This window comes from Choristoneura fumiferana, chromosome 9 (genome assembly GCF_025370935.1).
Source record: "Choristoneura fumiferana chromosome 9, NRCan_CFum_1, whole genome shotgun sequence".
Classification (NCBI taxonomy): Eukaryota; Metazoa; Arthropoda; class Insecta; order Lepidoptera; family Tortricidae; genus Choristoneura; species Choristoneura fumiferana.
Genome location: NC_133480.1, coordinates 11,698,959 through 11,726,337, shown reverse-complemented (window position 1 = coordinate 11,726,337; position 27,379 = coordinate 11,698,959). Strand labels below are relative to the sequence as shown.

At 38.4% G+C, this 27,379-nt stretch overlaps 3 protein-coding genes across 4 annotated transcripts in view; 1 reads left to right on the top strand and 2 right to left on the bottom strand.

Moving 5' to 3' along the window:
• The window catches only part of LOC141431284 (lysosomal acid glucosylceramidase-like), a 70,474-nt gene extending 58,976 nt beyond the window's left edge, over positions 1-11,498 (bottom strand). For both annotated transcript variants that reach the window (XM_074092398.1, XM_074092397.1), the window contains exons 1-9: positions 11,409-11,498; positions 8,713-8,840; positions 7,278-7,329; positions 6,402-6,540; positions 4,963-5,119; positions 3,255-3,418; positions 2,611-2,734; positions 1,710-1,820; positions 1,176-1,323 (exon numbers count right to left, since the gene is read on the bottom strand). In XM_074092398.1, the coding sequence (XP_073948499.1) occupies positions 1,176-1,323; positions 1,710-1,820; positions 2,611-2,734; positions 3,255-3,418; positions 4,963-5,119; positions 6,402-6,540; positions 7,278-7,329; positions 8,713-8,840; positions 11,409-11,484 (1,099 nt within the window). In that variant the 5' untranslated portion in view covers positions 11,485-11,498. The remainder of the gene's footprint in view (positions 1-1,175; positions 1,324-1,709; positions 1,821-2,610; positions 2,735-3,254; positions 3,419-4,962; positions 5,120-6,401; positions 6,541-7,277; positions 7,330-8,712; positions 8,841-11,408) is intronic.
• Positions 9,490-11,297, top strand: LOC141431395 (uncharacterized). Its single transcript, XM_074092564.1, has 2 exons — positions 9,490-9,499; positions 10,807-11,297. The coding sequence occupies exons 1-2, from the start codon at positions 9,490-9,492 to the stop codon at positions 11,295-11,297; spliced, it is 501 nt and encodes a 166-aa protein (XP_073948665.1).
• Positions 11,499-14,912: 3,414 nt separating the features above from the next.
• LOC141431278 (putative glucosylceramidase 3) lies at positions 14,913-26,796 on the bottom strand. The gene is given in 13 exon segments (XM_074092389.1): positions 14,913-15,059; positions 15,943-16,069; positions 16,072-16,231; positions 16,309-16,388; positions 16,477-16,624; positions 18,017-18,133; positions 18,381-18,504; positions 18,917-19,077; positions 19,407-19,563; positions 19,907-20,045; positions 21,167-21,221; positions 22,948-23,078; positions 26,689-26,796. Coding segments are annotated over 13 exon segments (1,575 nt in total). The 5' UTR covers positions 26,762-26,796; the 3' UTR covers positions 14,913-14,956.
• Positions 26,797-27,379: the final 583 nt, after the last annotated feature.

Here is a 27,379-nt window from a genome sequence, read left to right as displayed (position 1 = left end):
ACTACTCTATAAGCATTTGCGATACTGCGATGCGATGCGATGCGATGCGAAGCGATGCGATGCGATACGATGCGAAGCGATGCGATGCGATGCGAAGCGATGCCAAGCGGTACCAAGCGGTGCCAAGCGGTGCCAAGCGGTGCCAAGCGGTGCCAAGCGGTGCCAAGCGGTGCCAAGTGATGCCAAGCGATGCCAAGCGATGCCAAGCGATGCGATGCGATGCGATGCGATGCGATTGGATGGATGGATGGATGGGTGAAATATTTCCTCACATTGTTTGAGAAAAGCACTATACAAGTCTCGGCCGTCTACCCCGAACTCGTCCATCAATCCCTTACTTCATGGCCTCTGCAGTAATGTACTATTAGGAAAATTACAATTTTAACGAGATGGACGGATGACGTCTTATGTCTGTGGTCGTCTTGTGTCGCGGCTTAAATGTGTGCGCGCCGGTTGGCGCCGGTACGCACGCACCCGCCGCACGCACACTGTTAATTTAAGGAGGATTATTTCTTAAGTCACGGCTGCGCTGCCGTCGGTGCCGTACGTTTCGATTTTAGCTCGTTTGTCTTGCGAGATGATCACCTTTTACGTTCGCTTATTCGTACTTACGATTTTTTTCTATTAGGTATAGTTGTAAATTAGTAGTATATAAGTGTTGTGTGATAGTTTCGTGCAAGGACATATTAAAAAATAATAGATACCTACCTACCTATAAACAATATAGTTAGGTATACTATTATGTGTAGGGAACATGAGTACTCGTAGTATGTACACAGTCGCCATCACCACTTTGGCGAATTTATAAATAATATTTTTAAATTTAGTATAATAATAATAATAGATCGGCGAATAATCTTGTTTCTCTAGACCTAGACACAGTTACTAGACAATTTTAAGTTAACTTTCATAGTAAAATTATTTGCCAGTAGGTAATTAATTAATCTAAAATAGACATCTGCAATACCCCTGGTGTTGCAGATGTTTATGGGTGGTGGTGATCTCTTACCATCAGGAGACCCACTTGCTCGTTTGCCATCCAGTCGAATAAAATAAAAATAAAAAAAAACATCGACAACCCTGAGCGTCCGCGCCGGTGCATACTTGTTCTCTTTTACTATGATTTGTAGTGAACCTACTTCTCTTTTATTATGATAGAATGTCAATTTGCTTACCGCTGCAAGCCTCTGTGGCTATTATAAACTTATCCGGATTGCACTTGCTGATGTAGCGATATAATGACGGAGCCGTCATGTAGTTTCCGTACCAGTGCACCCCGACGCCGTCGATGTACTGCATAGCTTCCGGACATTCCAATCCCAACTGTACATAAAATACTTAATCATCAGAATAAGAAGGTTTAGGGGCTGTTTCACCATCCATTGATTAGCGTTAACCGACGGTTAAATGTGATGCCGTCTCCGTCTATTCGAACAAAACAAATAGAGACGGCATCACACCTAACCTAATCAATGGATGGTGAAACAGCCCCTTATTGTAGTACCTACATAAAAGCCTATGTCAAACAGACGCCGATATAATTTGGGACAAATAAAATGTAACCATGCGTGCTAAAAATGCTGCGTTAGAAACTACAATTTATGTTTATCACTTAGTACCTAGTCACATTATACAGTTATAAAATAATATAAACGAGAGAACTTTAAGAATATTATACTGTTAAAAAATTATGCTGTTAAAATTGATACCATCGTGACGTAGATCGGCAGATTGTAGAGCTGATCGTCAGCACAGATGATCTTGACATCGCTGTGCCGTTTGCGAATTGTTGGTCCCAAGTTTTTGGCTATCCACTTGCCCTGATGAAAATAAAAACAGATACAGTAGAGGTAAGACTAGTACTGTCTAGTACTTAACACACAACATGCATACACAACTGGAAACTACATTAGAAAAGTATATTTAATGACTCAAAGGTTCCATTTACTCCGGTTAATTTAATGTTTAATGTTTAATGTTATTTGGGCAAAAAACGGTACAATATAGAAAATGAAAAACTTAATAAGACTTAAACGAAACATAGACAGCAAATATGCACACATGTTTATATTTAACAATCACTCGGTTGACCCATTAAAAAAATATTTCAACGAATTAAGTAGCTACGCGCGTTATTAAGGCATAACGTACTTAATTAATGTAACAATAATTATTATATTAATAAATGTAAAAGATCTATAACTGACTGGTTAATGACGTTAAGTAAGGAGAATACGGAGGCATTGTTATATCGAGTTACATAGAATAAAAATACTTAAATAATTAATGAAATTAAACAGTATTTTTACTGGATAGTTTATGTTTCTAATACTGTTATCCAATTTTACAAGATTTCCAAGTAAAACTTGAAACAGGCTATTGCGAATCTGTTGTAAAATACACATAAATACACACACACACACACACACACACACACACACATTTTTTAACAATATTAATTTGTTGCTATGGAGGAGCGGGACGTCCTAATATAAGTATTTCATACTTAACAGGAAGTCCCCACCTATTGATTATTTGCTCAATTTATGGTGAAATAAATATTTTTCATTTTTCATTTCAACTATTATGATGTCGGCCTGGGTCATTTACCATTTGTTGAGGAAGCCATCCAAGCGTGTTGAAAGGAACTTGCTCTTTGACTGCATTCATGGGCTCGTTGGTAGTGGTAACCCCCCAGATTGGGATCCCTTCTGCGGTGTAACTGTCAATGAACCTGGTAAACAATAAACAAACACTCAAAGTATAACATGCATGTATGCTTGCGAATTTTCGAGGGTCTATCCGGGTCGCTTCCACCATATTAATCGCTAATCCTGTCTCCTACTAGCAGTGTACCTATGCGCTGTTCCAGCAAGGAGAGTAAAACAGCTAGTGAAATTACTTTACTGGCACACGAGGTTGTCGCGGGTGTCCATGGGTGGTGGTGCTTACCAGGTACCATCATGTGACCCATTTGCACTTATATCGTCTGATTTTTAAAAGCCCTCTTTCGGTGTTCAATCGAGGTGCTCAGCTATTTTTATTCCACGAAGACGAAGCTGCGTAGGTACGATACGTACGAGTCCTTTGGCTGACGTAGGTCATGTTCTAGTTAAGTCATTTTATGATTAGGTCATGTTCTAGATTAGTCATTTTATAAGTAGGCCATAGTAGGGAAGTTAGTGTTTGGCTAAAAAAAGTTCTTTATCTGCCACTTCTGTGACCACTGTACCCAAAAACGACAAATAACTCACTTAGAATGATAATCGGCATAGCATTGATAGTATTCTTCTTTGAGGTATCCGTTGCGCCCGGTAATATTGTTGTTGGTCTTCATCCAGACCGGCGGCGACCAGGTCGTAGCGAGGACCTGCGCCTTGCTGGCGGACGCGTCGCGAGCAAGCTTCAGCATGGGGAGCTGGTGGAGAATAAAAAGCTCGAATGAATCTACTTATCTAGTGTTGTTGTTTGTTTGTCAGAAAAATATGGCTCTATCCATTGGAGGACAATTTTGCCAGTGTCTAGTACCTATAGGTTTTGCCGTTGTACGGTAAAAAAATGTAGAAAACGAAATATGAGAGTTAAAGGTGGATGAACGATGATTTACGGTAAATAAAATGTCTAGATTTACTGTCATTCGGTGCAAATGGAAAATCGTCCACTAGAATTGATCATTTTGAATTTGAACTAAACTGAATATCAACTAAAGTGAATTTTGTTAAAATGTAATTATGCTTAAAAATATTTACAACCAAATTTATCTAATAATAATTTATCGTCTACTAGGAAAGTAAATAAATATGTATATAATTTATCTTTTATTAAATGATATTGTAACGGATAACTCACGCCTTAAACCGAGTTTAGCTCGACATGTTTCGGGCTATCTCGTAGCCCTTCTTCTCAGGAGCACGCGACTCGGCGGCTGCCGCAACACGCACACTACGCGCCAACGCTCTGCTCGCGCGACTCTCGTGCTAAACATGTCGAGCTAAACTCGGTTTAAGACGTGAGTTATCCGTTACAATATCATTTAATATGAGTGAGTCTCACGGTAGTTTTATGTTCAAAATTTATCTTTTGTAGTAAATTAATTAAACCCAAATAGAATATTGTCCATTATAAATTAGGAACAAAATTAAATAAGCAATAAGTGAATGTTATCTAAATCAAATCCTTACTTAATATTTAGGCTCAAAACACATGGTTTCGGGCGGAACATATTTACAATTCGTCATGTTTCCGGGTGTACGTAAAAATAAGTGGTCGTTTTTTTTCGGCATACATCAAGTTTGACAATTTTACCACAGGACAAGGTTCCATTTTCGACAATATTCAGATGGACAATTTTCCTTGTTGATATACCTATTTCAAATTGTAATTTTTCTTTTTTGACGTATAATTTCGAGTTGTCCATTTTCCATTTGCACCAAATGACAGTCAATCAAAATCTACTTAACTATTTAGTGTGTATTCGTATTGTGATGGATGACTTAACATTTCGAAATGTCACTTAAAAATGCGATTGTTATTTTTTTTTTAAACATCTGCCTCCTGAAAAGTCTGTTTGTGTTTTTGTCTCAATAAAAATTAAAAACTGGTCAAGTGCGAGTTGGGCTGGCGCACCGATAGTTCCCTCTAATTCACGGGGAACCTTAGAAACCTTTTATATTTTCGGGATATTTACAGCCTTCAGGTCGGCATCATAGTTTTTTTTACAATGGTAACAGAAACCTAACAAAAAGCGTACTGAATCTCAATGCACCTTCTAGCATACTTTTGTCAACTCGAACATCCTTTGATGAACTATGAAATTGACGATCTCAGATTATAATTATACTTATGTAAAATATCTATAAAATCTAATCACATGTTAATATCGGTTGTCTATGTTTTTGTGCTAGCACATTTAAGGCCTATGTGCTCAGCTGACTATACTACTGGAACTGGAAACATAGTTACCTTGAGCAAATAGTCCTCGGCGGTAAGAGAGAAGTTGCTGAGCGTGATATCGCAGTCGGGCAGGTCATTGAGCGTGTAGGGGTGCGTGGAGAAGTCGGAGCCGCCGATCGGCACCCGGATCATGTTGTACTCGATGCCTTTAGGGCCGAAGTAAGAACTGAAAGCGAAACAGACGATTGCATTTTACACTGATAGTACTCTGTTAGTTACATATATGTATTTACTAGCTTTTGCCCGCGGCTTCGCCCGCATGGAATTTGGTTATCGCGCGCTGTTCCCTCGGGAACTGTTCATTTTCCCGGGATAAAAAGTACGATACGAACTTCGATTTTCGAGTTTCGTAGTAGCCCTGCAGGCCTCCACTTCCAAACTTTGACGCAACTTCCAAACTTCCAAACTTTAATCTTTCTAATTTTTTGTTTCATTGACAAAAGAAAAAAGGGGGCCAAGTGCGAGTCGGACTCGCCCATGAAGGGTTCCGTAGCAGCAAGTAACATAATATAAAAGTTTCCTTTACTTTACGATTTATGACGTACTAAAAAAACTACATACTAGATCTCGTTCAAACCAATTTTCGGTGGAAGAATGTACATCATATATTTTTTTTAGTTTTATCATTCTCTTATTTTAGAAGTTACAGGGGGGGGGGACACACATTTTACTACTTTGGAAGTGTCTCTCGCGTAAACTATTCAGTTTAGATAAAATGATATTAGAAATCTCAATATTATTTTTGAAGATCTATACCCCACACGTATGGGTTTTATGAAAAAAAAAAAAATTAGTTTTAGTTCTAAGTATGGGGAACCCCCAAAATGTATTGTTTTTTTTCTATTTTTGTGTGAAAATCTTAATGCGGTTCACAGAATACAGCTACTTACAAGTTTCAACAGTATAGTTCTTACAGTTTCGGAAAAAGTGGCTGTGAGATACGGACGGACAGACAGACAGACATGACGATTCCATAAGGGTCTCGTTTTTTGCCATTTGGCTACAGAACCCTAAAACGTGTTCAATATTTCGTGATACTCATAATCTAACTGGCGGAATATTGTTGTTGTACACGCAAAAGATTCAAAGTGGAGTATAAGCAAAGCAAACAACTTCTTGAGAGCTGGGTTAAATACACCGTGTTATTTTTGATATCCGTTAACTTTAAGGGGACAATCTGCAGGTCAAATGAAGTTCATTTCTCTAAGACACTAGTGGGCTCTTACTGTAGGTAAATTATAAGCAATAAAACAGCGTAAAGCTTCTTTATTTACCTATGTTTTTTTTTCAAAGTCCATAACTAATCCGTGTTTAATTCACACATATTTAGCAAAAGAAAGTTCTCAATCAATCAACCAAATCAATGAACTGAGTCGTCGGCCGAAGTTAACGGATATCAAAAAAAAACACGGTGTGTAAGTAGGACGCGTATTGTTGTGAGAATTTACTCGATCATGCAGTGCCTCAGCTTCACGGGCAGGCTGAGCCAGTTGATGCCGGCGGCGTCGGTGACGGAGCCGCCGAAACCCTCTATCTGCTGGAACACCTCCTCGGGGAACAGCGTCAGCTCCACACCGACGCATGCGCCTGAATCACAGAATATTAAACAAATAAACATCATGGGACAATTGACACCAATTGACCTAGTCCCGAACTAAGCAAAGCTTGTACTATGGGTAACTTAGGCAACGGATAAACATACTTCTATAGATAAATACATACTTAAATACATATTAAACGTCCAAGCCCCGAGAGCAAAAGTTCGTATTATTCATACAAATATCTGCCCCGGGGGATCGACCCCGGGACCTCAAGCTTCATAGTCTGGACAGGGGTAGGTAGGTTAGGTTTCAGGTTGACGTTAGGTCAAGATCAGGCTTTACAAAACCCAAAGTTTCTGACAGGATAATCAGTACGCCCTTATAGTGTAAGTTTTCGGTTACAAAATACGTCACGATCGCGTTCGCGTTAAAATCTCAATTTGTAAACACGAACAGCGCCTCTAGCGGAACGTTTGCGATGTTCTTGTTTCCATACAAATTGAGATTTTAACGCGAACGCGATCGAGACGTATTTTGTAACCGAAAACTTACACTAAGGGTACAGCACTGCAGGCAGGTACTGTACCCTTAGTGTAGTATACGCTGAGTCAGCGCCTATTCTCGACATCGTCGCATGGCTCTCAATTTATCTCCGAGTACAACAAAAGAACTGTTTAAGTGCATGTTTTAAGTTAATATTATTATTGTGAATTTTCTACGAGTATAAGCTTTGTATTCTGTTGCGAATAAAGTTTCTACCTTTTTTAAAAAAAGAAAACTTACATTGACTTGTCTGGCGGAATACTCCAGTTGCTTTATAAAATCTTAAGCCACACTGAAACAGAAATCCGCTATGAGAGGAGGTTGACGTGGCATGCCTTTTCAGGAGAGTCACAGTTAAGTATTTATTAATGTGAAGGTCTGTTCTGTGTCAAGCATCTTTCAATTCACACCAATGAGGGCTATCGATTTTTGTCTCACTAGATGGCGCACTGTTGCGTGAGGTTTTTAAGTATGGCTTTCAAAGTCTGTTATTACGGGCGTGAAAACAAAGTTTAGATTAAAATCATATTTAAAACACCTTAAAACCGTACCATAAAAATATCGAGCATGCCACAGTGTTGCATAGTCCCCGTTTTGTTCGGAAAAAAGGGAGGAAAAAGGTTTCCGAAAGACAAAACTGTCTCAAAACGCAGACATTCATTGCCCCGGAACGCATATTTGCCATAATTAATTTCAGATATTGCAAAATATTTACATAATTATTCTAAATATAAATAAACCCGCGTAGCTCACCCAAAAACTATGAGATTTGACATTTCGGAGACCTCACGCTACACTAGCGCCTCTAGCGGCGAATTCATTCGCGATAGCCCTCATTGACCTAGTCCCAAAGTAAGCTTAGCAAAGCTTGTGTTATGGGTACAAAGCAACGGATAAATATAATTATATAGATAGATACATACTTAAATATATATTAAACACCCAAGACCCGAGAACAAACATTCGTATTTTTCATACAAATATCTGCCCCGACACGGAAATCGAACCCGGGACCTCAAGATTCGTAGTCAGGTTCTCTAACCACTTGGCCATCTGGCCGTCAAAAAAAAACCTCTTCAGGTGGTAGTAGAATAAATCAAGTGAACACACGTAAAAAGCAGGTAATTGCGACGTTAGATCTATGATACCGCTGTATGTTATACATAATGCATACTTAGATTCTTTCCATGTCTAAAGATTAATGAGATCCCGCAATTTTAGAGTCTTAAGGTCTCCCCACATCTATCGACGCGGTATCATCAATAGCTGATAGAAAAAAGCTTTATGTCTACGCAATAAGAGCGAAATAGACGGCGAAAGTTTTGAAAAAGTTTTGAAGTGAGCAAAATAAATCCGAATAAAAAAAACGATTTTCATCTATGTGGCTGAAGAATATCATCCAAGCCTCTCAGATTAAGAGAGTTTGTACTATCAATACCTAGTTCTCACGCGGGCCTGGTGCGAATTGAGAACTTCACACTCACCATCGAATTGCTTCGCATGTTTGTGCAGGTTTCCTCCCGACACTCGTGATAATTCCGCACATTAATTTCTAAAAATTCAGAGGTGCTAGCCCGGGTCTGCTTGAGAGGACACAGGTCAAATCACTAGGCCACTTCGGCTTTTTAGACTGAAGAACATAATCCACAGCTAATGTTAGCCATTTGTCTATTACCTTTGAGGAGGTGTAGGAGACAAACTGCCCGAGAGGGACCGGCTCTCGCACGATCTCGTCATTATAGGTCTCGTTGCACACGCACACCACCGACTGGCCGGGACACTCACGCGCCGCACATGGTATGTCTGTTAAAAAAATAAAAGAGTAAGTACTTAGCATGACCGTCGATAATTTCTTTTTAAGCCTGCTGGAAGGAAAAGCAGAAGGAAGACGAGGCAGAGGAAGACCAAGATTGACCTATTTTGACCAGGTGAAGGAAACAGTGGATGTCGTGCCCTACCTATGCCGTGCCCACCCCAGTATGGTCTAGTCCCCACCCCGGGATGTTGGGCTACCTATTCGAAATTCTATAATACTTCTTCACACAAAAATCCAGGCCAGCACCCCCTGAAAAATAATCCTAGATACACCAATGACCTATCAGGAAGTCAAACAACTGGCCGAAGACCGTGCGGAGCGGCGATTACTCCACCGACAAGAGCGTAGCTCTTAAATTTAAGGAGAAGAAGCATGATCGTAGAAATTGTAAGTTGAATCACCGGACTATTAAAACCACGGATTAAAACTATAGACTTACCGGAAGCTTCGGACGCGTGAACTATCAGATTCGGCTGTAGAATTGAAATTCTGGGACTTCAGTAGATTCCCATGGGAATTCCCAAAAACTACGTTAAAAATGTAATGAAGGAGTGCTATTCTGGAGACTTGATCAGGATTGACAGGAGATATATATAACTAATTAGTGGTTTTAGTCTTCATTTTGGCTTTTTCGCCATGTGCTCATGTGAGATAAAAGTAAGCAACACTCCAGCAATGTTTATTAAAAAACAAAAATGCAAATTTTTCACGTACGGTCAAGGACTTGAATTCATGAGCCACCAATGGAACCATTTCACAGTAAACGTCATAGTGACATCGCATTATTAACATTATTAACCAGGAAAATCGTAATGACTTTTCCTTTGAAAAGGTTCCATGGTGGCTCGTCGACTTGTACAGGTAGGTACTGATGGAACCAAATAAATCTTTCCCTTTCTTCCTTTTCTTCACACTCAATCACAAAACGATTTATTGAAATATGTATCTATATGCCTTAAGCCGAGTTAATATTTGCAAGAAAAATCGTGCAAGTTGCATATTACATTGCGGCGCTCAATTGCCCACTACAAACTCGTTGGCAACTTGTGCGATTATTCTTGCAAGTCTAAACTCGGCTTTACGTTGTCTGTAACAGGACATAAAATTTAAATATAGAAGTTACAAGTACCTCATTTCATAAAATTTTAGGAATTAAGTATCTAAATCATGCGACTGCCTGTAGTCTAAAGTTCTCCATTACAAACAACGCCCGGCTGATAATTTTTAACCCCCCGATGAAAAAAGAGGGGTGTTATAAGTTTTACGCCAATTTCTGTCTGTCCCTCTGTCTGTCTGTCTGACGCATCGTAGCTATCAAACGGGTGAACCAATTTCGATGCAGTTATTTCACATGAAAGCGATGTTTTATAAAAATCGGCTAAGCCGTGTTTGAAATATTTAACTTAGAAATGACAATGTCTGGAATTTTTCGGCTTTTCTAAGTCAATGAGGGCTATCGTTTTTTGTCTTTCTAGATGGCGCCACTGTTGCGTGAGGTTTTAAGTGTGGCTTTCAAAGTCTGTTATTACGGGCGTGAAAACAAAGTTTAGATTAAAATAATATTTAATACACCTTAAAACCGTACCATAAAAATATCGAGCAACCATAGTGTTGCGTAGTCCTGTTTTGCTCGGAAAAAAAGAGAGGACAAAAGTTTCTGAAAGACAAAACTGTTTCAAAACACAGACATTAATTGCCCCGTAACGCATAATTGCCATAATTAATTTCAAGTAATGCAAAATATTCACAAAATTATTCTATTTATAAATAAACTCGCGTAGCTCACCCAAAAACTATGAGATTTGACATTTCCGAGACCTCACGCTACACAAGCGCTCTAGCGGCGAGCGATAGCGGTTACGTTATAAAAAACAATCATACCAGCGTCAACAGCGAAGTTAATAATAATCATAAACAGCATTAATAAAAACCATACCAGTGTCAAAAGCGTAGTTAATAACAATCATACCAGCGTCAACAGCGAAGTTAATAACAATCATTCCAGCATCAACAGCGAAGTTAATAACAATCATACCAGCGTCAACAGCAAAGTCAATAACAATCATACCGGCGTCAACAGCGAAGTTAATAACAATCATACCAGCGTCAAAAGCGTAGTTAATAACAATCATACCAGCGTCAACAGCGAAGTTAATAACAATCATTCCAGCATCAACAGCGAAGTTAATAACAATCATACCAGCGTCAACAGCAAAGTCAATAACAATCATACCAGCGTCAACAGCAAAGTCAATAACAATCATACCAGCGTCAACAGCGAAGTTAATAACAATCATACCAGCGTCAACAGCAAAGTCAATAACAATCATACCGGCGTCAACAGCGAAGTTAAGAACAATCATACCAGCGTCAACAGCGAAGTTAATAACAATCATACCAGCGTCAACAGCAAAGTCAATAACAATCATCAACAGCGAAGTTAATAACAATCATACCAGCGTCAACAGCGAAGTTAATAACAATCATACCGGCGTCAACAGCGAAGTTAATAACAATCATACCGGCGTCAACAGCGCAGTTAATAAAAATCATACCAGCGTCAACAGCGAAGTTAATCCAGACACACGCCACAAACACAAAACTTATTGATAATTTTAGTAGCAAATTCATTTTTGTATATGAGTCGATCTGACGTTCAACTACCGCTTATATTACCTACCCGTTTGGTTTCGTTTGGTGTTGAGTAAGGGCTGATAACTTCAGACCTTCTTGCTTCATAGTGATAAATGGTCAAACAAATGAATGGGTCGCAACGAACAAGCAATATGCAGCTGCTAGTTCTGTTCTGGAAATTATAAAGGTTTTGTAGTAGGGTATTGTGTATTTTGGGTATCTAATACACAACCTATACCTACTTCGATTTTTTTTGCGTTAGAAAGAAGGTAAGCGATCTTGATGTGTCTTTTTATTGAAAAACACTTTGAAAAATATGTACAGCAAATAGTAACAATTTGCAAGGACACAATGATCATTTTACATGCTTTTGGTATCATAAGTAATAGTAACTGTTTTTTTTAAAACGTTTTTCAATAAAAAGACTCGTTAAGATTGTTTACCCTTTTTCTTCTAATGCTAAAAAAACGAAGTATAAGTACCTAATCAACGAATGTCTAATATAATCTGTGACACCCTACGAACAAATAGTATTATTTGTTCGTAGGTGACACCTATGTTAACAAGTACCTACAGGGTTCCCTGCCCATAGGGCTTTAAATCCAAGCTTCGATTCTACTCACATAACTGAGAATACTTTTAGTCAGCGTATTTTTTTAAATATCACCACTGTTAAATTCATCCAATACTAAATTGACAGGACTTACCTTGATGATTGTTTATCTTAAAGATGTCAAATATACCTACCTAAGTCAAACATATTTTAAGTTCCTCGTGAGATAACTCCCATTCCATATCTATTGTATGACACAGTAACTTTTTATTATACTTAGGTTCGCATGATGATTAGTATTGCAGCTTATTATTTGTTGTTGCAGCGGAAATCGAAATACACATTAACTGTGCATGCATCCATCAGCGATCTATCTATGTATTACGAGTATAGTTTTCGAAACACAGTTCATGTCATGACAGACTGACAGACGGACAGGCGAACAATGGAGGAGTATTAGATTTATGTTCGTCATTTATTTATCATTTTACTGACGTTTATTTTTTCACCCGTATCGTACTTATTAATCAGCAGTCTTAATGTGGGTGAAATAATCGTACAGGTTATGTGTATTATAGACCACTTCGTTCGTTTATTATACGACACTCGATCGAGATTTAAACGACCCGTTTTACTCCCACTGTAAGTAACTATACCTACATATTTTTAGACGACCAGATGGCCTAGTGGTTAGAGAACCTGACTACGAAGCTTGAGGTCCCGGGTTTGATTCCCGTGTCGGGGCTGATATTTGTATGTAAAATACGAATGTTTGTTCTCGGGTCTTGGGTGTTTAATAAGTATGTATCTATATCTATATAATTATATTTATCCGTTGCTTAGTACCCATAACACAAGCTTTGCTAAGCTCGCTTTGGGACTATGTGAATTGGTCTGAATTGTCACGTGATATTTATTTATTTATATTGACAATTTAGGGCATACGGAATTAAAATAATATTTTTAAAGGGATTTCACAAACGATTTTTTGTGTTAGTAGGTAACAAATGATGACACTAATGTATTTATTGATAGGGCACGTGTTCAAAGAGCACGTTCAGGAAACGTGCAGTATAACAGCGAGTGATAGGTAAATCTTTTCACTTTTCTACGGCTTTAATCGAGTTACATGCGCTCGAGATATACTTACTCTTCAATACCTTGTCGCCGTTGAGGGAGAAAGGTTCTGGAGTAGTGACCGTGAACCGGAAGACGAAGCGTTGGCAGACCTCCCCCTAGGTGGACTGACGACATCGTGAGAATTGCGGGCAACCAGTGGATGCAAATGGCGAGTTGTCGTTCATTGTGACGTTGTAAGAGCCTTTGTTCAGCAGTGGACGTTTTCCGGTTGATGATGATGGTTTTGTTAAGATATTACAATAATAATTGCCATCTCGAAGTGGTAGATAACAGATAACAACAGTTGCAGTTTGTCGAAGATGGTGGATGTGCCAATATATTGTATTTAAACCAAAAAGGCTACTAAATATGTAGATGGATGATTAAAACACGCTCTAGGCCCGCTAAACTACCAACAGCCCAAACCTTCTCATTCAGCGAGGTCTGTGCCCAGCAGCAGTAGAACCTATATATAGACCGAGATTAATATTTATAACTAATTAACAACGGTATTTATAAGTATTATGTATGAGGCATTTACTTCATCTATAGAAGTAATGTTTATACTTTTTTTTACTGTATTCATTCATACATCCCAAGTGTCAACTACTTAAAATAGTATATACATATGTACCTACCTACCGACGACCTACAAAATGGCGATATATCCTATACCTCACTTTTTAGGGTTCCGGAGCCAAAATGGCAAAAACGGAACCCTTATAGTTTCGCCATGTCTGTCTGTCTGTCTGTCCGCGGCTTTGCTCAGGGCCTATCAATGCTAGAAAGCTATAATTTTGCACGGATATATATGTAAACTATGCCGACAAAATAGTACAATAAAAAATTAAAAACAATTCTTTTAGGCCAGGGTTTCTCAAACTTATGGCTCCACGTACCCCTGTTAAAGTTTCTAGACGATAGCGAACCCCCCCCCCCCCAAAGAAAGTAATGAAATTGACTGTTGGAGAAACTAAAAAAAAAATACAACTCGAAAAACCAATCTTAATCATCTTGCTAGTCTTGCAGCCTGGTGGTTTTTGGAGTCAAGTAAACCTTGTCGCGAACCCCCTACCGTTGAATAGCGAACCCCTAGGGGTTCGCGTACCCCACTTTGAGTAACCCTGTTTTAGGCTACCTCCCATAGACGTAGTGGGGGTGATTTTTTTTTCTCATCCAACCCTATAGTGTGGGGTATCGTTGGATAGGTATTAAAACCATCAGGGATTTGCTAAGACGATTTTTCGATTCAGTGATTTGTTTGCGAAATATTCAACTTTAAAGTGCAAATTTTCATTAAAATCGAGCGTCCCTCCCCCCCTCTAAAATCTAAACCGGTGGATGCAAAATTTTGAAATTCAGGATGGTAGTAAGTATATCAAACTTCCAAGGAAAACTAAGTATAACGGCTAAGTTTGCTTGAGAATTATTAGTAGTTTGAGAGTAATTTAGCAGCCTAAGATATAAAATATACCTAAACTTGGAAGATTCCGTATAAAAATACGAAATCCTTAGAAAAATATTACTTAATTTTTTCGTAATGGCTACGGAACTTTATTTCGGGCGTGTCCGACACGCTCTTGGCCGGTTTTTCTAAATTATTGCTATTAACTACGTTAGAGTTGGAGCAGACGGTGCTGATAGAACTCTAGATAGTGCTTTTACACTTTAGTAATACGAGTACAGCCTATCTAACTTGGGATACCAATTCTTTAACTAAATAACCTAAGTCAATGGACTAAAATAAAACAAGTGAATAGAACACTGGTATATTTAAAGGCTAATCTGACTATGGTCTCATGGCGAGTAAGAGAACTCAGCGGTGGTGATAGAATTCTTCTCCAGGTCCAGCACAGCGTGGTAGTTGCCAATCTGCACGCGCACTCTTCTGGCTTCAGCGCTGCAAACAGATGAAAGAAGTTTAATTAGATTAGTTGTTATTTTCTACCTCCACTATTTAATTAAGTTTTGTTTTTGGAGTCTTTTTGTATTTTTTTTATTTCAACTTCACACATCACAGCACCACATATCACAGCTTAAGTGACTAAATAAGAAACAGACAAGCTGAGATATGTGGTGCATAGGAGAAATTCGGGTCTGTACCCCTGTCCAGTGGTGGTGTAGCGGTATAGCACGTGGCACGGAATGCCGAGGACCTGGGTCTGATTCCAAGCGCTGGTCTATTTTTCTGTTTTTTTTTTTTTTACGACGAACACATTCTCAAAGCATCTCCCGTGGAATTATTCACGTTGTGGCTTCATAATGGATGTCAAAATGAACTCCCTATAATGCGATTTGCGAAAACAAAGATATGAGGGCCACGTTTAATATTTTATGTATTACATAAAAATAAATACCTAGTGATATGGAATAATTTCGTTTCCCATAATTGCACTTGACATAACAACTTTGCTATGAAATATATGGAACAGTGTTATTTTAGAAATATGTATGATTCTATAGAAACGTTAGGTTACCTACCTTATAACAATACCTAATTAAAAATACTATTTCTGAAATAAATCACTTTATGACAAATGAAAATTATGGAAAAGGTGGGTAGGTATTCGGGGAAACGGTTGAGAACCAGTAGGCCATATTGGCACGCCGGGCCCACACCAAACCAAGAGCTGTACCCCTTTCCGGCCGACTCGATACAATCGTGCAACTATCCTGAGCGCATCATCTTTTCACGAAGCACAATTAAGTAATTGACATTTTAGAAAAAAAAAAACGGAAAAACAGTTTCTCGGCCGGACAGGGCTAATTATATTTATACTTACGTATTTTGAACGACAAGAACAATAGTATTCTGCGGAGTCAGGAACGCGACATGCTCCAAAGCCTGTTCCAACAAGCCCTTCTTCTCCGAGACAGTGATTCTCACAGAGCCACGGGGAATCCACTTGGAAAGTGGCCCATCGCGTAGAACATGGGCTGCTTTACGATTTCGTGGACCTCGGGGAACACGATTATAGGGGAGTCCACGAAGTTCTTGGCCCAGTTGGGACCTCCTTGCTGGTCCAGGCACATGTTCCAGTCAATCCAGCCCACCAAATTGTAGTTCAGATCCTGGGCAGAATATTTTTTTTCTTAGATGCCCCAAAACATTCACTAAAGCAAATTGTAATTTAGAAGCATGTACTTACTGTGATAATGTCATGAGCATAGGATTCAGCACGATCCCAATTTCCCAATGAAACCTTTTCCTTTTGCCAAGGGAAGGAACCTGGAGAAAAGACCAAGAAGTTACAGACAGATGCCGCTGTTGTGGTACGATTTTAGTTTCAAAACTCAAAGTGAGCTTCCTATGTTACCTTCGCAGGCTTCGGTGGCGAGGACGAACTTGCTTGGGAATTTTTCGGTGACTAACTTCAGCAGCTCGGGGCTGATGAACTTGTCCCCGTACCAATGAACTGCCACACCATCAATCCAATCCAGCACTTTCGGGTACTCTTCAACCATCTATCAACCAGTATAAGTAACAATTGAAATGAGGAAACTGCCTACTCGTAAAGCTACAACTCACCAGCAGAAACTTTGTACCAGTCATAAAGATTATACTCGTAGCGTAGATAAGCAAGAGAAGAACATTGAGGGCCTACATCATCATTGATAAATTTTTAGTGACAGATATCTGTGGTGGCGCCTCTATTTGTTTTGTCGGAATAAACCATGAATAAACAGTGATGGCATCATTTATAATATCTATTTTGTCACATAAAATTTATAAATAAGTGGTGAAACAGGCCCTGAAAGTGATTTGAGCATCCTCAGCAAAACCAATGACTATAGAGCCGATACGAGTAATATTTTTGGCGTCTTTTATTCATTCAAAAGCGCAATTCTTTAATTTAATAAAATTTTATAACAAAAAATTGAACCGACTACAAAAAAAACATAAAAATAATTTTCTACCAGTCTGAAGTCAGTTCATGGTTTTTTTGTAGTCGGTTCAACTTTTTGTTATATATTTTTATACGCTTTTTAGTGTACCTAAATAATCTGACACAATAGTTAAATATAACTGCTCGTCACCTTTTACGAAAGATTGCTTTTTCCGATGCAGAGACGTTCATTATTGAGGAGTCCTGGTGCTTCACCACCCGTTTTACCATATGCATTACGAGGAGCATAAGTTGCTTAGCAACTGTGTCAAAGTAAATAAAATTCAACCCGTGAAATACTTGTAATTGAGTAGTAACTCCGCTGGTCAACTGTGGTCTTCATCATCAGTTCCATTTCACCAAATGATGATTTTCAAGAGCAAATGCACGAGTTACTACTAAATATATCGAATCTACTATAGGTGTCCCTACCACATTTGAAGAGTTCCCTCAATGTCCTTAAGATCCAATCATCAGATCCTGATTTGGTGCTTATTGGACCTAATTGAAGACATTCCTAGACGAACGCAATTTTTTTTAATCGGTTCATAATTGATGGAGTTCTGAGGTAACAAACATTTTAAAAAACTAGAACCGAATTGATAACCTCCTCCTTTTTTGAAGTCGGTTAAAAACCTCAGACTTTGTCACTTCAAAGCTCAATATCTTAAAAACGGCTGAACATGATGATAAAACATGTCTAAGAACCATCGCTAGAAACCTGCTTTCAATTAAAAAAAAACGCATCCAAATCGGTCCACCCGTTTAAGAGGTACGGTGCCACAGACAGACAGACACACATAGCGGTCAAACTTATAACACCCCTCTTTTTGCGTCGGGGGTTAAAAATGAGTTCAACGACCAAAAATTGTAGGAAAATTGGTAACATAAATTAAATTGTAGTATATGTATAGGCAAAAGCTAAGTAATAGATAAACGTCCACTTGCAAAAACAGGAGATCGCACTGACCTTATTAAACCAGAATGGAATGGTGAATCTTTGGTCATCCACCGTCAATATCTTTATATGCTGAAGATCAGAGGCATTCCTTATCGTAGGTCCTAGGTCCTCGATGATCCATTGACCCTGTGAAAGAATTACTGAAGTATTTGCTGTTTTTTTTAAATAACTAAATTTACAGCCTTGTTGGTAAAAAAAAATTCAAAAAAAATAGTATAGGTACGTGAGAGAATTATCTATGTTCATAAAAATAAAGCGAGTAGTTTACTTTTTTGTTTACAGGTTAGTACATATAAAAAAAACTAATAAAGTTTTCAACACGTTCGTGTACCTAATGTGTAGTGTTTAGATACTAAATCCTCATTGAATTTACCATTTTCTTAGCAGTCCATCCCAAGTTCTGGAATCTTGCAAAAGGAACATATGCGTTCTCAGGTTCATTTGTGGTGGTGATGCCCCAAATGTCAATACCGTTCTTCTTGTATTCACGTATGAACCTAAATGGGAAATTTACTTTCGTCATCCACCTGCTCCAGATGAACATGTTACAAAGTCTTATATTATTACTTAGCATATTATTATCTAATTACTAGAAGTGATATACTGAGTGGCAAAAAATCTGGCCCAAAATGTATACCTATAATAGGTAATTTTGTAAATTTTGTATAATATTATGTAGAGTGGGTCAAATTTTTGCCTCTGAGTATATTTAGGTATTATTTACGTCGTATGTAGCAATCGCCACTGAGCTCTCTTTATGCGCGTAATAAATATGTAACTGAACCTAGGCATAGGATATTTTGTACCAATCTGTTATTATAACCAGTTGTAGTACAGGGTTCTAAATGGTGCTTCCAATTTCAAATAAGAAATTTCGCCTGGAATAATTTCTACTGAAACTAAACATACTTGGCATGGTAAAGAGCGTAGGTCGGGAAGTATTCTGGCTTGATCTGGCTGATTCCGTTGAACTTCTCATTGGTCTTCATCCAAGGTGGTGGCGACCAGGTGGTAGCCACAATGTGCACTGGAGCTGTGGCCACCTCCGTGATATGCTTTATCAACGGAATCTGTGGGAATCAAATATATTAGAACCAAATGGACCAATACAGGACAAGGTAGCGACCATAGACAACTAGTACCTACCTAATTTAATCTTTCAGAAATTAGTTACCTATCCATATTTATTGTTTTAACTATGCATCTCACCACGTTAATTTTTAAATGCTCAGAACTGTATTAAAAAGTGGTCCCTCCAACCGGGTAAATACCAACTAGTCACCTATTCTACTGTTCTACTCTACTTGAAAAAACAAAAGTACTAACAGTGACTACACAGCAACAAAAATGTTATTTATACATGTTGTATATTGCATATAGTATACTTTTAAGCAAACACCTTGTAATGGAAGTCTTCCACTGTCAGCGAGAAGTTGGCGAGCTGCGCGTCGCCGGCCGGCAGCTCGTTGTACGCGTACTCGTGCGTGGAGAAGTCCGAGCCGCCGATGGGCACGCGCACCATGTTGTACTCGATGCCTTTCTTGCCGAAGTATGAGCTGGAGCAAGCAGACTTTATGGTCATCCATACCAATGACCCAAAACCTTGCTCCTCTGCTACCAGTATTGGGAAGAAGGAGGAGAATGAAGGTAAGAAAATGAAGTTATTTTATTTGTGGATTTACCAGAGCTACTTACGCACAGCTCTGGTAGATGCACAGCCTAAAGAAATGATGAGGCCATTGAACGTGATTAGGTACACATTGTCTGGTTCATTAATAGGTACATATCCATTTTTTTAATTTCAGCACGTGGTTTTAAATTAGTGAAGATAGATAGCGAGTGATGTTAGCCTATGTTAGCAATTTCAATCCTAATCTTATTCGGCACCCACAGACGTACTTAATTAAGTGAGCCTGCAGCCGCGCGGTGAGGTTGGCCCAATGGATGCCCACGGCGTCGGTGACCGCTCCGCCGAAACCTTCCACCGTCTGGTGCGTGGTCGCGGGCTCCAGTTCCAACGTGTGCGAACAGGACTCGTCTGCAGAGATCAGGGATAAACCACAGAGCAGGGAGGCGGATGTTTTCTCTGTTCATTGCGCGGGCAACATCCTCGCCACACAATAGTTACCTGGCAGCACACGCAATGAACAGAGCACTCGCCGCTGCCGCAGTTCGTGACCTTCGGCGGTTATCACTGCCGCCGCATTCCGCTGCGGTGTGAGGAGCTTGTGCTGTACGGAGTGATGAAATTCGAGTCCATATCGTACGGTGGCGCGTGCCGCATCCCCGCAGCGGAATGCAGGGCAATGTGATAACCCCCTAAGCGGAGTTCTTTGGTGAATAACTTTGCTACTTCACAACCACACGTGCAAAGCAGCGGGGCTAAGTACTACGAAATTCGAAAATCGAAGTTGTATGTATGTATGTAAACTCTTTATTGCACATAAAAATAAAAATACAAATACACAGAGAGGAGAGGATCTCTTCCAGCTAACCTAGAAAATTCAAAGTTCGTATCGTACCGTCCCTGTCACTCTCATATTAAATAATATTAGCGTAAGCGGGACAGCAAGATACGAAGTTCGAATTTTGCACTTCGTAGTAGAGGGCCAGCAGGGCTACTACGAAACTTGAAACTCGAAGTTCGTGTCGTGCGGTCTCTCTGACACTTATACTATTTAATACGAGAGCGAGTTACGTCTATGTGGCGCATGTATATTTTCATGCAAAAACGCAATCACACACTACCTCTACATTAGGGAACGGTGATAATTTATAGATTTTGTTTAGTATAAAAATGGATACGCGGTTTTCGTCTTTATGTGGTGTTGATAGTAGGGTCTGTGTTACTTGTTGATTTATATAGGCTTCCATAGGTAAGTTATAAAAGGAAGGTTAGGGATAGGTTAGGATAAGGTGGGGTGTGACGTCAAAGACCTTTCGGGTGTTATACCCTTTTTATACCCTTGCATCCGAGGCGTTAGGCCTCATGGGATGGGGAAGGGTAACACCTGGACCTGGTGCATCCTGGACAACAAAGGCTAACTAAATTATTTGTGAATTAAGTATTCAGTCCCACGCACCCTCTGTTTCTCCAAGCAGGATTGAATGCATACAGCGCATTTTCCACGCCATAAAAAAGTAGGATTTGGTACTTACTCCACATATAGAACGAATGTAATTCTCCATTGCTTTTCTTGAAACGTGATCCAGCCTGAAAACATTAGACATATGTTTTTTTATGGTAGGGCCCACACACATCGCAATAAAAATGATTGCGATAAAACTTCGTCTTCGGCCTACGGCATTGTGCATGACCACATTGCAAACAAAAAAATATCGATCGATAAAGAAACCGTTTGATATGCGCGAGTTTACCGACAGTGTGTCTACGGCTTCGCCCGAAATGCGCGAATATTCGGCTAGGTACACACATCGCATTAAGCGTACGATAATATGCAATTATCCAAGAATTATCCGGATGCCATTACCAATTGATGTATTAAATTGTTTCCGAAAGCTAAATCTTATCTTGCTGTTAGTGTTCAGTCAACCAATTTCAATCCTAGGCCATCACAGAATCATGTTTTAATGACATTTCACTCATTCGATACCTACATATTGCTATAAACAAATAAAATTATTTACTATTGTAAGGAACCATGGTGGTACGAAAATCAAATTGGTTGACTTGCTTATCTTTGACCAACGTCAAGTACGGAATTTTGCCAACCTGGTAAGAATCAGTTGTTACGGCGCCACGCTACTGATGGCAATGTTTATAAAATAAGTCACCGTCAAACTGACTGTGGAAAGATTTTGCTGCGGGTAGGTACTTACTTGTTTGGCTACTGGCTATGAATTATGGCCATTGTAATAAATAATACAATGAATTAAACACACTTAGCTAAATTACGTATAAATAACTCTATATATCACATTACAATACAGAACCAATATTAAATACATGCAAGACAATAGCAACAACAAGTTTGTTATTTAACAATAAGTTCAATATTTATTGCTAGGTATTAGACAGATGTTTCCACGGCTTATAGACACGCAACGCATTCCTTCGTTAACTATGTCTGGTAAGTATTTAATAGCAAAGCTTTTGTTTTCATTGTATTAAAAAAAATGTTCTGTTTAATAAGAAAAAAAACTATTAATTTAATCTGAAATAAATATTATTATTATGTTTGTTTTTCTGTAATAATTAAGTTAATTATTTCTGTAATAATATTTGTTTAGGAAAAGTTATGATCATAGTTTTTTTTTAAGGTTCCGGAGCCAAAATGGCAAAAACGGAACCCTTATAGTTTCGTAAAGTCCGTCTGTCTGTCTGTCTGTCCGTCCGTATGTCACAGGCATTTTACTCGAAAACTACAATGTAGGAATATCAATGAAATTTGGAGTACAGATGTCTTGTCAAAGCCGCTATTTAGTTTTGTAGTTAAATTACAAAAATAAATATTTATAGAGGGGGCACACCATACACGTAACAGAAATTGAAAAAATGTGTGGCACATAGTTCGACAGCTCTTTTTAAAATTTAGTAAGGTTTCTCAAACTGCGCTTCTCAACAAAAGGACGTAAGTGCCGTGAAGATACACTTTTTTTCTGGTAATAGATTTTAAGACTGTAGTAAGTGTTTTAATTGTGTTATAACGCACATAATATTACTTGATTTTTTTCGTAATGGCTACGGAACCCTATTTTGGGCGTGTCCGACACGCTCTTGGCCGGTTTTTTTAAATATTGATGGATAGGTAGGAGTTATCTACTCTGTCCACGGCTCGGCCGAAGCGAAACGACGTTTACTTTTTCGCTCTTATTGCGTGCACATCAAGTGTTTTTAGGTCGGCTAAAGCCAGTTCCACGTCGTAGATGTGGGGAGACCCTTAGCGGTGAACTGACGGAGCACTGATGCATCAAATTACCTCGGAAGAAGTGTAGGCAACGAAGTGATTAGCAGTGGGTTTGTCTCGAGTAACCTCATCGCAGTACGTGTTGTTACACACGCAGCCGACAGACTTGCCTGGGTACTGCCGCGGAGCACAGGGCTTGTCTCCTGGAACATTGAATAAAATAAATCATTTAAAAGTTTTTTTCCATTTCAGGAACAGAGTAGTGGTTTAAGTGGTTTGTAAAGTGGCTTCTCAATCAGACAGAAGACCCTAACATTTATGTATTGTTCAAACTTATACATATTTCATGTAACTTACTTACCTCGATTTTTAGGGTTCCGGAGCCAAAATGGCAAAAACGGAACCCTTATAGTTTTGCCATGTCTGTCTGTCCGTCCGTCCGCGGCTTTGCTCAGGGACTATCAATGCTAGAAAGCTGTAATTTTGCACGAATATATATGTAAGCTATGCCGACAAAATGGTACAATAAAAAATTCTAAAAAAAATTTTTTAGGTTACCTCCCATAGACGTAAAGTGAGGGGGATTTTTTTTTCTCATCCAACCCTATAGTGTGGGGTACCGTTGGATTAAGGGTTTGCTAAGACGATTTTAATTTTTTTCAATTCAGTGATTTAAAGTGCTAATTTTAATGAAAATCGAGCGTCCGTGTGTGGAAAAATTTGAAAAATTCAGGATGATAGTAAGTATATCAAACTTTTAAGGAAAACTATAACGGCTAAGTTTGCTTGAGAATTATTAGTAGTTTATGAGTAAATAGCAGCCTAAGGTATAAAATATACCTAAACTTGGAAGATTCCGTATAAAATACGAAATCCTTAGAAGAATATTACTTAATTTTTTCGTAATGGCTACGGAACCCTATTTCGGGCGTGTCCGACACGCTCTTGGCCGGTTTTCGTATTTTGATGCTACGGTTTGACGGCGAGAGGGCGACATGCCATTTTACGATTTCGATTACTCGAGCTCATAGGAAAAAGTTACTTCAAAATTCCCTCCAACCATTTTTAAGACCTACTTCCAATGATGCATCATGAATCCATCATACGTCACTGAGCACCTATCTTTTCTCCTTCTGTTGCGTGTATTGCACAGAGCCTAGCGCTTATAATTAGCATACTTAATGTCCCCTCTAATTTTTCCGTAACGTAAATATTTTTAACATCAGAAATATTGTTTGCACACCTGCCTTCAAAACCTCATTCTCATAGACGTTTTAGTTTCCAAAAAATATATTAAATACTGTAACACATTCACACGGACAGCCAAACAGGCAGACAGAAAGATCTGGGCATTTTAGCCACAAAACCCTAAAACACTGAATTAAATAGGTGGTGTTACAGTAGACTGAAACTTACTTTGGTAACACCTAAATCGACTCTATTTTAGTAATTACTTACAGAAAATTAATATGTAACAAAACTATTATATATATACCTAACTAATTTTTATTCTACTGTGTGTCTGCGTTACTAATGCTATGTAAAATTGCCTAATGCTGATAAGAATTAATTGTTAATTTATTAATTTACCTCGTTTGCGTCTCTAACATGTGCTTACGACATTGACATTATGGCGTTCCTTAGGTATTATTTGTTTTGGTGCCAAAGTGGCGTTATCATTATCACGGAGCAGATTGTGTATCAACATGTTTGTAAACAAACAAGTGTCGATGTCAGTTCCGCTAACATGATATTGTGCCTAGAAATCATTACACGCCCCCATATAGTGCACACTACATTATCTTCTTACGTTACATGTTATCATCATGTATGCTATCGTGTAAGTCATCTTAAGGCACATAAGCGCCATTCAAATAATTAGGAATCAAAGTGGTCGCCCGGGCCGAAATCGGCATGATTATCATCTGGCATGGTAGAGTCAGCTTCACTCGATTGGTTTTTTGGAGTCTTTTTGTATTTTTTATTTCAACTCCAAATTTGTTAATTTTACGGGTATCCCGTGAAACCATATCGAAAATACAAACTGAGACATGGATGGATGATGGATTGCTGAGGACCCGGGTTCGATTCCCAGTGCAGGTCTCTTTTTCTGGTTTTTCTGTGCTCAAATTTAATATGACCAATTTTATGATTTAAATTCGGGTTTTGTTCCGCGCACCTTGATTTTAGAGCAGCTCGATATTCCGGCACAGCTGCATGCGCCATGATCACGAGACGCGGTAGGCGGAACAAAACCCGAATTTAATTCATAAAATTAGTAATAACCGCTATAGTCTAAAAATATTACCTACTTCCTACAGAAATAAATCTCACATTCTTATGAGCATCTTAATTTGAGAAATCAAAAGTTAAGGTAGTTATTACAACTTCCTACGTGCGTAGGTACCTAAGTAAATTTGATCTACAATTTGTTTTGTTGACGAAGCCTGTTGCGGATGTTGCGTTGTTAATTAATATTTTTCTTTGTATAACATCTAAGTGTGAATAACCTATAAAAGTAGTCTTTGTAGTAAATTTGTGTTTCGTTTGCGAACTATTTTTCAACCACTTCTTGGCATCCGATTGAGCTGAAACTTGGCATCTTTATGTAATTTTAGTGACAGTACTTAATCTATTGATATTATTGATACCAGGATCATCTCCAAAGAAGGGAAGTCTTCAACAGTTTATGGTACCTATAGATGTAGTGAATAATGTTTTGCCATCGTATTTTGTCGGAAAAGTACGTATTTATCTTGCTTTCTCAACTAACTTATTGAACTTCAGTGAAGCTAATTGATAGAGCCCGGAATTTTCGCGGCATTTTTGAGCTGTCATAGTGACTTCTCACTTATCGACTTCCGATACTCAATATCGATATGTCGATACACAACATGTTAAAAAATATTAAGAGTAGAGACGTCAACAATAGACGATTTTATCGTTAAATCGTTAAAGAGCGATCTCTTCCAATTAGCTTTTGAGCAGTCAAAAATTTGAAAAGACATAATATGCATTATGCAATGAAAACAATTAGTAGTTAACAATTTTTAATTTAATAATTCAATTTCATATTCAAAGCCTTCTGTAGTGCTAATAGGTAAGTGTTCCATTAGTGCCTTGCGCAGCTTTAAAATTTTAATTTTAAAAACCATTTGAAATATTCACATTTCCAAAATAAACTTTTAAATAAAACACAATCTGGTTGAATTTTAAAATGAGAAAATTTCGAATTATTTCAGTTTAATTTTAAAGGTGCGTTTTATAAATGATATAACGATTATTATTTTACGAAAATACTTATCATTATCGATAATATCATTTAGGTAGAGTCGATAAGTGAGAAGTCACTATGACAGATCCAGAATGCCGCAAAAATTCCGGGCTTTGCTGAATTGAGCAACCAAGATAAATATGACGAACTTACCCGACAAAATACGATGGAAAAACTTGGTAGGTACGGATTTATAGATTGGATGACAAGGCATGTAGAGTCAACAAAATGTACACAAGCAAATAAAACTTTGATTAAAGAATAAATTCTCCAAAACTTATTTTTTTTTAAATTTGAAAATTAACGGGTTTTACTTAAAATCAATCACACTGAGCAATAGACAAGAAAAAGAAACAGCCAATGCCGAAAATATCAGGGCGCTTAAAGTTGAGGTAATCGGGAGTAGTACCAGCTACCCAAGATTACTTTAAATTACAGCCAAGTCCAATAGCACAGTAATTTCTAAATTTTCTTAGCGCACTAATTGAAGTTAGTGCACTGTATAGGCCAAGTGTTAATGCCAAGATAATGTTGCTCACCTGCAGCGATTCCAACGATTAGAAGTGTCAGCGTCAAGGCGCACGCGCCGGAAACACTCCGCCATGACGCCATTTAGACGTCCCTCGTAGCTTAATGCCGAACCCGCACTGGCCCGCCGCCCGAGTGGAGCGGCCCGCAACCCGTGAGCGCTAGCAAAGTAAGTAGGCATAGGTACCCAAAGTGCGTCTGCTTAGACAGTAAAATAAAGCTTGCTGTTTTAGTGTTATTCTGCGAGACCTAGTATTTTTTTTGTGATTCAGTATAGCGAATTTAGATCAAGGATAGAAAGATACGTGTGATCAGCTGTAGTGGTTGTTGTTGTTCGTGTTTGGCAAATTAAATGTTCAAAGGCATTCCAGATTTTCTTCCTCGATTTTGTTCGATCAGGCACATACTTATTTACCTACCTACTATTGAAATTTCCATCATTGAAGTTACCTAGGAACTTTATAAAGTAATTTACAAAAGTTGTGTTACTGTAGACTGAAGAAATAATGGTACCTATCTGTGTGACAAAAATGATCCAAAGCATTGTCATATTATTCTTTAATTTCGAACTAAAACTAGTTCCAAAATAAAAAAAAAAAATTGTTGAGGTTTGGATCATTTTTGAAAAACTACGTCAAATTATTTAACCTATAAAGAAGCAATTATTTATTAGATAAAAAGAACCTAACACGGGTAACCACC